Source organism: Perca fluviatilis, chromosome 7 (genome assembly GCF_010015445.1).
Source record: "Perca fluviatilis chromosome 7, GENO_Pfluv_1.0, whole genome shotgun sequence".
Lineage (NCBI taxonomy): Eukaryota > Metazoa > Chordata > Actinopteri > Perciformes > Percidae > Perca > Perca fluviatilis.
This window is the reverse complement of record NC_053118.1, coordinates 37126054-37138729: the sequence shown is the minus strand read 5'-3', so window position 1 is coordinate 37138729 and position 12676 is coordinate 37126054. Positions and strand designations below refer to the sequence as shown.

General features: G+C 41.1%; 1 protein-coding gene across 1 annotated transcript in view; it reads left to right on the top strand.

Moving 5' to 3' along the window:
• Positions 1 to 12676, top strand: part of LOC120562574 (collagen alpha-6(VI) chain-like) — a 146306-nt gene that overhangs the window by 96400 nt on the left and 37230 nt on the right. Inside the window, 7 exon segments of the mRNA XM_039806349.1 lie at positions 756 to 809; positions 1415 to 1477; positions 2699 to 2764; positions 5281 to 5334; positions 5776 to 5811; positions 7556 to 7618; positions 12429 to 12491. Of these exon segments, the coding sequence (XP_039662283.1) occupies positions 756 to 809; positions 1415 to 1477; positions 2699 to 2764; positions 5281 to 5334; positions 5776 to 5811; positions 7556 to 7618; positions 12429 to 12491 (399 nt within the window).

Genomic DNA, 12676 nt, shown 5'->3' with positions numbered 1-12676 from the left:
ATCACATTGCTGCTATCAGTTCTTAACCTAACTTTGTGGAAGACTTAGGTGTGCGTATTTGGCGGAGGATTCAGGCGTCCTTCCTCAAGAAACTGTTACATTTTTCAATATAGAAAGCAATTCACAGGTAAAGTGATGCTACACTCCGTTACAGGCAGTCTGCAGTAGAAGGTCTATGGTCGCAGAATTCTCGCAAAATTAATGTTAACACATCCAAGTTTAAAAACAGTCCGTTATATTCCGCAGATTTTCATTCTGGATCACCGCTGAATACGTGTGGGTCGGGTTATAAGACACAGTATAGTTCATATATGATATGATATTTCATTTACGTGTCATCCACACAGAATTACATGACAACAATACAAAAGTAATTTCATCCACAGCTTCCGGTCCAATGTCCACACACACACACACACACACACACACAGACACACACAAACACACTCACACAGTCACAAACACACACACACACACAACATACTCTACAAACAAAAAATACAGAATGAAGAAAACATATCACAACACACACAACGCAATAGTGTAATCCATATATTGTCCAACTAGAACTAAACATTTAATACATAAAACTAAACTACTGACACACAAAAAAAATAATAGGGAATGTCACTTCCAGACAGAGAAGCATCAATACAAAGCAGTCTTCCTTTTAGTCCACACAAGTTGCATTGTAATAATAACAGAGTATAGTATATTGCAGTATATGAAATGTATTGTTGGTTGTGTGTCTTCAGGGACTGACGGGAACAGATGGAGCTAAAGGACCGAGAGGAGACCCAGGAAACCCAGTAAAAACTAATATATTTATGTAGATTTCCCTGCATGGAGGTACTTTGTGTTTGAGCTGCGGAGGGATTATTGTTTTCATATTTATAAAAAATTTAATCTGGATTAAGTGTGATGAAGAGAATATGTTCATCAGAGCTGCAACGATTAGTCCATCCAATAACTATTCTGATAATTGTTAAAAGACATTTTTAATGCAAGAAATGGCAGAAAATGATGTTTTCAGCCTCTTAAATATGGAGATTGTCCTGCTCTTTTCATTTTTTATATCATATTAAGGTGAATATATTTAAGTTTTGGACAAAACTAGACATTTACAGACATCAGTTTGGACATTTCAACGATTAATCAAGAAAAATAATCCGCAGATTAATCGTTGAATTGCAGCCCTAATAATCATAGACAATAATTCAAATAAAGTATACAGTATTCTATACTGGCAGAACATTTTATTATTAATTATTACACTTGTTCTGTGTTATTGCAAATATTGTAGTTGTTTTGTCGACATATAAAATTGTTAATGTCTCGTTCTCACTGATTGGCTGGGAGGCGTTGACCTCTGACCCCCGGCTGGATGATTGACAGGTTCATGTGTCGTCCTCAGGGTATCCCGGGTATCAGAGGGGAGGGGGGGCTGAAAGGAGAGCGAGGACTCAGAGGAGATCCGGTGAGTCCCAACATGTGTCTCTCTCTCTCTCTCTCTCTCTCTCTCTCTCTCTGTCTCTCTCTCTCTCTCTCTCTCAATGAGAGGGGTAAACAGAAGAAGATATTCATGTTAAGGTTCTGGGAAGTTGAGGACCCAAAGGCAGAGAGCAGGCAGGCAGGAGAACATTTGAGGTGGAAGATTTATTAGTCCATAAAAACAAATTAACAAAGGGAGTCCTGAAAGCGGCAGGCAAAAAACAAGCCAGAGTGTAGAAAATTAAAACAGGCAATCCAAAAAAACAAGAGCAGAAACAAACCAGAAACTTGAGAACAAAGGAAATCCAGGGAGCAAAAGACCAGACACAAACTAACACCGGGAGACCCAGGAGACACGACAGGCACGAGCAAACACAAAAACACACACAATGATCTGACACTGGACAAGGGGAACACCAAGAATAAATACAGAGGGTAATGTGATAACACAAGACTGGTGAAACAAAGGGCTGGGAAACAGGTGAAACACATTAGGCTGGGCAGAGCAATCAAAAAAGGCGGGAAAAAACAAGACAGGAAGTAAAATAGACAAGACAAGACAGAAAACCAGAGACTTCAAAATAAAACAGGAAACTGAGCAAAATACAACACAGAAAACAGACTACCAAAATAAGACCAAACACCAAAACCATAACAATTCATTTTTAAACCCAAAACGTAGCAATGCAAATATAGCCCTAGTCTGCACATATGGATGTTGCTGTGAAAAGAACATTCACTCTCAATGTTTACAGTAGAAAAACAGAAGGGTTTAATGGGCTCATAACACCCCCACACACATCCGACATATCATATTAACAAACACTTACAACTAAAAGCAAAGTTCAGTGGGGCTCAATCAAACCCTGTTCTAACTTCTTGAGAAAATTGGCCAACAGATACACAACCAGCTTCCAGTTTTTGGCAGAGCTCTGCATCTCCTTCTCACACAGACACTTTTGTTTCTCAGCTCGTCCTCTGAGTCTCTTTAGACTTTCCATCCATTGTCTTTGCAGTCACATCCTGTTTACAGAAGGCCCTTCTGAAATGGCTTAATGTCAATTAGAATGAAATCTAGGATCAACTCTGTGTTCTGCTAGAAAGCCCCACAGCCAATCACAGCTGGGAGCTCCATTTTAGGAAGCGGTGCAGAGTTTATCTTCACAAACCGAGTTCAGACTGTGTGTCTTTGTGTGTGGTCGGACAGGGGGAACCGGGGGCTGATAACACCGCCAGAGGACCCAAAGGAGAGCGCGGCTACCCAGGTTTACCGGTGAGAATCAAACACACCGCATCTGTGCTGATGGCATCAAGTCAACTACAAGTCCCACAAAGCATTTCTGCAACAACCATCCAATCAGAGACAGGAGTTGTGACACACCTTCTCATTCAATGTGTTTCTTTATTTTCATGACTATTTACATTGTAGATTCTCACTGAAGGCATCACAACTATGAATGAACACAAATGGAATTATGTACTTAACAAAAAAGTGTGAAATAACTGAAAACATGTCTTATATTTTTTCAAAGTAGCCACCCTTTGCTTTTTTTGATAACTCTGCAAACCCTTGGTGTTCTCTCAATGAGCTTCATGAGGTAGTCACCTGAAATGGTTTTACCTTCACAGGTGTGCTTTGTCAGGGTTAATTAGTGGAAGTTTTTCCCTTATTAATAAAAAAGCAAAGGGTGGCTACTTTGAAGAATCTAAAATATAAGACATGTTTTCAGTTATTTCACACTTTTTTGTTAAGTACATAATTCCATATGTGTTCATTCATAGTTTTGATGCCTTCAGTGAGAATCTACAATGTAAATAGTCATGAAAATAAAAAGGAAACACATTGAATGAGAAGGTGTGTCCAAACTTTTGGCCTGTACTATATTATAATATATATATATATATATATATATATACTACCGGTCAAAAGTTTTAGAACACCCCAATTTTTCCAGTTTTTTATTGAAATTCATGCAGTTCAATGTCTTATTGTACTCTGAAATGAAAGAATAGAACAAATGAACAATTTAAGTTAAAAAAGAAATCATAAAACCAAAATGTATTCTAAATTTTTGACTCATCAAAGTAGCCCCTTTGGCAGATATAACAGCTGAACACACTCGTGGCATTCTTTCTACAATGGAAATCAAATATTCTTCAGAAAGTTCTTCCCAACTCTGTTGCAGAAGTTCCCATAAATGTGTGGCACTTGTAGGTTGCTTTGCTTTCACTTTTCTGTCCAGTTCATCCCAAACCAGCTCAATGGGGTTTAAGTCTGGTGACTGGGCTGGCCACTCCATGTTTTTAAGCTTACCATCTTGTTCTTTTTTGCTAAGGTAGTTCTGGCATAGCTTGGACTTATGTTTTGGGTCATTATCTTGCTGTAGGATGAACCCCTGACCAACTAGGCACATACCAGAGGGTACTGCATGGCGCTGCAAAATGCTGTGGTAGCCGTTTTGGTTCAGGGTGCCTTTCACTCTGTACAAATCACCGACCCTGGATCCAGCAAAACAGCCCCAGACCATCACGCTTCCTCCTCCATGTTTGACAGTTGATGTCACACACTGAGGAACCATCCTTTCGCCTACTCGACAGCGGCATACAAAAATCCTACGTAGGATGAACCGAAGATTTCAAATTTTGATTCATCAGTCCATAACACCTTCTTCCAGTCTTCAGTAGTCCATTGACGATGTTTCTTGGCCCAGGCAAGCCTCTTTTTCTTATTCTGACGTCTTAGCAATGGCTTTCTTGCTGCAACTCGACCTATCAAACCTGCAGCTCGAAGTCTTCTCTTTACGGTTGAAACTGAGACTTGCTTATTACAACCACTATTAAGCTGTGCTTGAAGCTGTTGTCCTGTGAGCCGCCTATCACGCAAGCTGTTGACTCTCAGAAACTTGTCTTCTGATTGTGTTGTGGCTTTGGGTCTGCCAGACCTCTTCCTGTCAGAGTTTCCCCAGTTTCTAAGTGCCTTTTGATGGCGAAGAATACTGTACTCACTGACACCTTGACTTTCTTCGCAATTTCTCTGTAGGAAAGACCAACATTCTTAAGTGTTATGATGGTCTGTCTCTGTTCCATTGTTAATTGCCTTTTCCCGCCATTTTTATAGCAACACACTACTTTCTGCAGTACAATACTGTTCAAATAAAGCTCACGAGGGTACGGTACCACAGTGTGTTCCAACAATACTTTTATACAAACAGAGGGGGTTGTAAGTAATCCAGACAAGTTGGAACAGCTGTGGGAATTGGTAGCACCAACTTTCAAAGCTTGATCAACCTCCATTGCTGCAGAACAGCTTTACGTTGTTAACCCATTTCTTGTTCCCTGAAAAAGGCCTTTTTGTAAAATACTGAAATGTACATAATTTTTCAGTTTTGGGTAACCTAGACTTTTTTTTAACCTCAGGCAGTTCACCACTTACCTTTGTACCATTTCAAGCTATTCATTGGACTTGAACTGCTAAAATTTCAATAAAAAACAAAAAATTGGGGTGTTCTAAAACTTTTGACCGGTAGTGCATATATAGGTAGACACTAACATAAAGCTAAGTGATGCTAGCTTGTGCCAGGTAAAGTATTTTTAATTTAAAGTCATTAGTGATATATCAGTAAGATGCTGAAAATGATGTTTGTACAAATGTATAATAATCATATTGAATCAAATGTTACACTGCAGAAAGTCTGCATCTTAACTTTTAACCTGTCATGAGTCAATATGAATCATATTTAGTTAAAGGAAATGTTTTCATTTTAAATCACAATGTGTTCAAATCCACAGGGTTCCCCTGGACGGGACGAAGGGCCAGGTGATAAAGGAGACCCTGGAAACACGGTGAGATTACCGATAATAGAACCACAAAATAAAGAAAATGTTTGGTGATGGTGATTTCGGGGCTGTTTCATGTTGAACAAAAAGTGCGTCCACTACAGGTTCTGTTGTTGCCGCTGACGGACTCAGATTATTATTCTAAGTGTCTGACAACATTATGAAAGGATCCCTACAGAGATAGACCTTTTAATTAAAGAGTAAGATCCTTTTAGTTTAACATGGAACAGCCCCGAAATCACCATCACCAAACTCCACCAGACTCCATGTAAATAATCAGGACTTTTTTTATCTTGTTGTTATTTAGTTATTTACTGCTGCTGCACGTAATTTTCGTTGTGTTCATACAATGACAATAAAGTATCTTGAATATTGAATTTCAAAGATTGTTTTACCCTTTAATGTTGTCACGGTGAATAATATCTTTAAATGTTTTCTGCTCCGCAGGGTCCAGATGGAAGAAGAGGCTCCGGGGGAGGGAAGGTAGGAGAGGAAGTCAAAAACCACTCGGTTCTGTGAGCAATGTTCAACCATAGACAGTTAAAGAAAGACAGTATATATAAACTGGACCACCAGATCCCGTGTCTCTGGACGGAGACCGGTGAAGGATATTAGAAGTCTGTTTCCCGGTGCTGGCTGAGCGTTACTGAGCAGCCTCCAGCTGAGCTTGAAGACGTAGTTGTGATGTGAGCAACCTGTCTGAAAGTGTGAAGTCTTCTGGTAGCTGTGCCGAGAGAAATCTCAATCATTCCCAATCTTACAGAGACGGAGAGCGTAGGTACAGTAAAGGCCAAAAGTCTGGACACACCTTCTCATTCAATGTGTTTCTTTATTTTCATGACTATTTACATTGTAGATTCTCACTGAAGGCATCAAAACTATGAATGAACACATATGGAATTATGTATTTAACAAAAAAGTGTGAAATAACTGAAAACATGTCTTATATTTTAGATTCCTCAAAGTAGCCACCCTTTGCTTTTGTTGATAACTCTGCAAACCCTTGGTGTTCTCTCAATGAGCTTCATGAGGTAGTCACCTGAAATGGTTTTACCTTCACAGGTGTGCTTTGTCAGGGTTAATTAGTGGAATTATTTCCCTTATTAATAAAAAAGCAAAGGGTGGCTACTTTGAGGAATCTAAAATATAAGACATGTTTTCAGTTATTTCACACTTTTTTGTTAAGTACATAATTCCATATGTGTTCATTCATAGTTTTGATGCCTTCAGTGAGAATCTACAATGTAAATAGTCATGAAAATAAAAAGGAAACACATTGAATGAGAAGGTGTGTCCAAACTTTTGGCCTGTGCTGTATATATAAGGAGATAACATAGACACAGGCTAATTATTGATCACTAACATGCTAGTTAACATTAGTAATTAAACCTAAACAGCTAATGTAAGTCCAAACTGCCTGTGAGCTTCTCCTGTACTATACGGTAATTCCTCTACTGTGTGACAGTAAGTCTCGTGGTTATGACCCAATCGTTAGCCTATTGTTATAAAAGCGTCTGCTACGGAGCCATAACGTGAGGTACAAGGTAATGGAGCCTTTTATACATTGTCGTGTTTCTTTAGAAATGAACAATAGAAAAATAGTCTTTAAACGCTTCAGATGTAAAGTTATTCTCTGTCAAAGTGGCGCCAAAATAAATGGGAGTCAATGGAATGCTAATGGTGGGTGATGGCTTGTTAGCATCAAAATGGCGTCATAGGAGCTACGTGTTGTGAAAAAAAATTCTACTTGCCCAAAGTAAGTTTTTTCTGGCCCCCTATACACATTTTTTTTTTCTCGAGGAAAATTGTTGAAAAAACTGTCAAAGTTTGGAAATAAAACGTCAACAAAGCAAAAAAAAAAAAACATAAAAAAAGCGTCGTTAATGTGGGGCGTCTGTGTAGTTTACCTGGTGGAACGTGCGCCCCATGTACAGAGGCTCAGTCCTCACCGCAGTGGCTGCATGTTCGATTCCGACCTGCGGCCCTTTGCTGCAAGTCATTCTCCCCTTTCTCTCCCCCTTTCCTGTCTTCAGTTGTCCCGTCTAATAAAGGCCTAAAATGCCCAAAACATGAAGCCCAGATGGGGCAGGTAAATATAACAATCATTGTGGCGTTTTACTTTCCCGGGGCCAAAGGGAAACCTTTATTGTTGAACCCTGTGTAGACAACGGTTTGTGTGTCCGCTCCACGCTGAAATACTCTTTTTAAACCGTGTTTGTGTTTGCAGGGTGAACCGGGAACAAAGGGAGAGCCAGGACTTCCAGGCAGCCCAGGAGCCGCTGGTCCACAGGTGAGTGACGAGCATGAAGCCAGATCAACAAGAGGGCGCGTTCAGTGCCGACAAAACGTTGCAACGCGTTCTTCTTATAACTGAAACGGGGGTGCGTTGAACCCCCTGCTGTGTGCTTAAGAGCTCTGCCTTTTTATTACCACGAGTTTACTACAAACACGTCTCTGCTGATTGGGCATCACCTGTGACCAAAGGCGTAATTTACCTCCCCAATAATCAAAACTGGGCTTTTCCAGTGTTCTTGTCTCTTTTTCTGACATTTTTGCCACTTTTTTTTAAAGGTTTCTGTTGCTTATTTTGGACTCAGCTGTAACTTCTTGAGAAAATTGGCCAACAGATACACAACCAGCTTCCAGTTTTTGGCAGAGCTCTGCATCTCCTTCTCACACAGACACTTTTGTTTCTCAGCTCGTCCTCTGAGTCTCTTTAGACTTTCCATCCATTGTCTTTGCAGTCACATCCTGTTTGTGTCAATTAAATTTTATATAATGTCAATTAAAATGAAATCTAGGATCAACTCCCCACAGCCAATCACAGCTGGGAGCTCCACTTTAGGAAGCGGTGCAGAGTTGATCTTCACAAACAGAGTTCAGACTGTGTTGTTGTGTGTAAGGCGTAATTTACGGGGGGGATGGGGGTTACAACCCCCCCCCAATAATCAAAACTTGGCTTTTTCAGAAGTTTTTATCGCGATTTCAGTGTTCTTGTCGCTTTTTTCTGTGTCGTTGTGTGTAAGGTGTAATTTTAGGGGGGGGGGATAGTGGGGTTACAACCCAAAGGTTTAAAGGTTTCTGTTGCTTATTTTGCCCTTTCAGAATCCCAAACAAAACCCAACCCTAACCAGCACGCACATTGACCAAGCAATCCTGTGATTGGCAGAGAGATTAGGAGATGATAGGAACTCCCAACTGTATGATCATCATCATTAGAAACAATAATAACGTTCGTTACTGCTGCTGGAGCCACAGATGAAGTTTGAAGCCAACTTAGTAAGAACAGTTTAACTGTCCAAACACAGACTGCACTGATTTGATCTAGAGAGGCTCGGCAACAGCAGCTGCACACAGTCGTCCTGCTGCCAAACGGAGCCGGCCCCAACCAATCTGGAGCCCCAGGCAAGATTTCACATGGTTTTTGTTGCTTTATTCCGAAGTTTATTCCGTTAGTTTTTTTTACTTTTTCGTGGTTGTTTTTTTCGAGGTTTTTCTCCCTTCTTTTGATCCACATTTTTGTTATTTTAAACATTTTTGTCGACTTTCTTTTCCAACAGTTTTTGTGCATTTTATTTTTTTGTTGTTGAAGTTTTTGGTTTCTTTCCGAGTTTGTAGTTGTTCATTATCAAAATCTGTACTGCCCTTCACAAACTGGTCCTTTTTCATGAATATTGACCACCACCATCAATTTCAAGTATTCCTATTAGCTTGGAATTTAACATTTGCGCTTGCATGAACTGAGGTAGACGCTCCATAATGATGCTCCATCTTGAAATACGTTAGCCGGTAAGGGACATACAGGACATACTGCTCCGCCTTTCGCGTTTTCGACTTCAGCTGCTGCTAACGGGTATCGTAGCTTCCCGGCCCCAGGTGGCAAGTTTGAAGAAGGAAACATGGAGGACCACACGTATTCAAAATCCAAATTTCAGGAACAGGAGTCTTCTTCGCCCAGAAAAAGACATTGGATATTGAAAAGAGCAAGAGACCAGCGTCATCAGGAAACAGAGTGAACATTGGAGCTGCTTTGGAGGCACACACCAAATCCCAACTAGTTAATTATCCTCCGGAGAGATCTGCAGTCTCCTTTTCTTTCTCTCTCCTTTCAGTCGGGTGGCGCGCGTGCCCGCTCGTGGCGTCCGCGCCGCTCTCCGACATGAACTCGTGGATGTATTAAGAGAACGCATGAACTCCAACGCTGACGGCTGATAGACGGCCTTTTGTACACCTTCGCTTTTTGAAGCGTGAAGGCTACCGTAGCTGCAATACTGGGTGGTGAGAGACAGTTTGCAATATATGATCTCAACGCTAGATGGGAGTAATTCTTACACAATGTAATGTATGCTTTAAAAAAAAAATATATTTTAGTCAAGGTTTTTTTTCTTTCTTTTCAGACATATTTTGTAGTTTTTTTTTCTCCTTGTTATTATCTTGAACTTTTCTTTACTTATTTGGACTGCGGGAGCCCCTAACATTTGCCTATACTGCCGCCACGGCCGGCCCTGCTGCCAAACATCCAAATGTTTCTGACGAGTGGCAGTGGGTAGTTGTGGCCTAGTGGTTAAGAAGTCAGGATGGGGAAAGTGAAGCGCTTGTCCCTCCCTCATTTACCGCCCTTGAGCAAGGCCCTTAACCTCCAGTGGCCAGCAGATCAGACTGTGGTGGTACTGGGCAGCTTCCAGTATGAATGTGATCAGATCAGACTGTGGTGGTACTGGGCAGCTCCCAGGTATGAATGTGGAACTGTGTGAATGTGACTGGTCGTTGCCTGGATAAATTAGGGTTAAAAAAAAAGAAATAAAAAACAAGCACATTTACAGAACAACACTGAATATGGGTTAACCTAGAGCAGTGTTTCTCAAATGGGGGTACGTGTACCCCTAGGGGTACTTTGGAGGACTGCAGGGTGTACGTGAGATATTTAACAAAATGTTTAATAGTTACAAGGCTGTTGTCCAGAACATTGTTCCTCTTTATGTAGAATTTTTTTCTGCCTACCAAAAATGTGACATTTATGTCACCTTCTTTGGACCTAATCTTGCCTTCCTTCCTTCTACTGTCCTTCTACTTTTTCCTTCTTTTTTTTCTTCTTATGTCTGTTTTTGAAGTTTTTGATACTATTTTGACCTATTCTTGCCTTACTTCCTTCCTTCTTTCTACCATCTTTTTCCAAGTTTTTGTCTTTTTTACAGTTTTGTCTCTTTTTCTCATCAGCATTTAAATGTTTTTTTTTAATTACAAGGCTGTTGTTTAGTAAATCTATCATTGACATCGCATCGCTGTACTGTTCCTCGTTATATAGACTTTTTTTTCTACCGAAAATGATTAGCACTGGTCAGGGGGTACATGGCTTAAAGAAACAATTCAAAAGGTGTACATTAGTTGTGGAGTCAGTCAGTTCGGGATGTGGGTTCAAACACAGATGTCTGGCAGATCTGGACTTAATAATTATTTTGCTTAAGGACAGACTTCCAGAGAATTTCTGTGGAGCTGTTTAGGGAGAGTTAAACATGTGTGGCTGTGACTCTGTGGAGATCTTGACTAAGGAAAAAAAAGGAAACAATGAAACTGTCTGACTTATTCTGCTTTAGGGTTCTTTCAATTCTCCTGTTGGATCGTTGCTTTATTAAGAATAATTTGGAAACATTTAATGGGCTGTGAAACATTTCTGAACAGCGGCCTAATCTCCAGCTATCGCTCTTTTTGCTGCAAGAGCTACTTTAAGGAGTGATATTCCGTTAAAGCTCGATCCAGGCTGACGTACGCTGATAACACACATTCTGTGGTCTTAAATACTTACTATTGATGTTCAACTACTGTTGAAAAGTTTGTAATCAGCTGTTAAAGTGATGGTCTACTTCTTTTCCTTCACTTATAACTATTTGAACAGAGATAAAAACAGAATCATTCAGACATCTATTGGCCATATATCCTAGACACTAGAGCCCTGTATTTCAGCCCGACATATTGGTCCGAATATAAGACGACCCTGAATATAAGACGCAACACTTACTATTTCTCTGATTCACGGCTTTGTTCTAACGCCACTCTCTCTCTCTCTCTCTCTCTTCAGTCTCTCTCTCTCTCTCTCTCTCTCTTCAGTCTCTCTCTCTCTCTCTCTCTCTCTTCAGTCTCTCTCTCTCTCTCTCTCTCTCTCTCTTCCTCTCTCTCTCTCTCTCTCTCTTCAGTCTCTCTCTCTCTCTCTCTCTCTCTCTCTCTCTCTCTTCAGTCTCTCTCTCCTCCACCGTATAACGTTACCGTGCTTTCGTGCGGTTGTTGAGGCTCCGTCTAAAACTCTGCCATTTCAACCAGCTGTTTGCAACATTAAAATAAAATGGGTTATGGATCATTTTATTTCTAGAGTTTATAGCTGACTTTATTGATTGGCTGCTGAAACAGCTGACGTCCCTTATGTTCTACGACTTGAACAGCTGAAAGTCTAGACCCCGATTATAAGACCACCCCACTTTTTCAGACTTTTTCCTAGGAACAAAACCCTGTCTTATATTCAGACCAATACGGTATATACTCCATCCATCCATCCATCTTTGTCCACTAATCCGGGGTCGGTTAGTGGGGGGAACACCTCCCTAGGGAGGCGCTTAGGGCCACCTCAACTGGCTCCTTTCGAGGCAAAGGAGCAGCGGCTCTACTCCGAGCTCCTCACGGATGACTGATCTTCTCACCCTATCTCTAAGGGAGACGCCAGCCACCCTCCTGAGGAAATTCATCTCGGCCACTTGTACCCTGGATCTCGTTCTTTCGGTCCTGACCCAGCCTTCATGACCATGGGTAGGGTAGGACCGAAAACTGACCGGTAGATCGAGAGCTTTGCCTTCTGGCTCAGCTCTCTTTCCGTCACAACGGTGCGATAAATTGAATGTAATACCTCCCCCTCTGCGCCAATTCTCCGACCAATCTCCCGCTCCATTGTCCCCTCACTCGCGAACAAGACCCCCAAGGTATTTGAACTCCATCAGTTTCCTGCTGAGAAACATATACTCAACATCATGTATTTTCCATTTCTCCTAACCAAGCCCGGTATAAATAACACGCAACACGTGTCCTTAACCTAAACCAGTCTGTTGTCTCTGCAGGGACGCAGGGGAGGAAACGGAGACCGCGGACCGAAAGGAATCTCTGGCTTCCCTGGACCTCAGGTCGGTACATCACCCCACCATCGTCCACTTCATTATTCATACTTATTTATATTAATAACTGATATATGTTTTGGTTGTCCTCTCTTGTCTCCTCTCCTCTCTTGTCTCTCTTCTCTCCCTCTCCTCTCCTCTCCCTCTCCTCTCTTGTCTCCTCTCTTTGTCTCCTCTCCCTCTCCTTCTCTCCT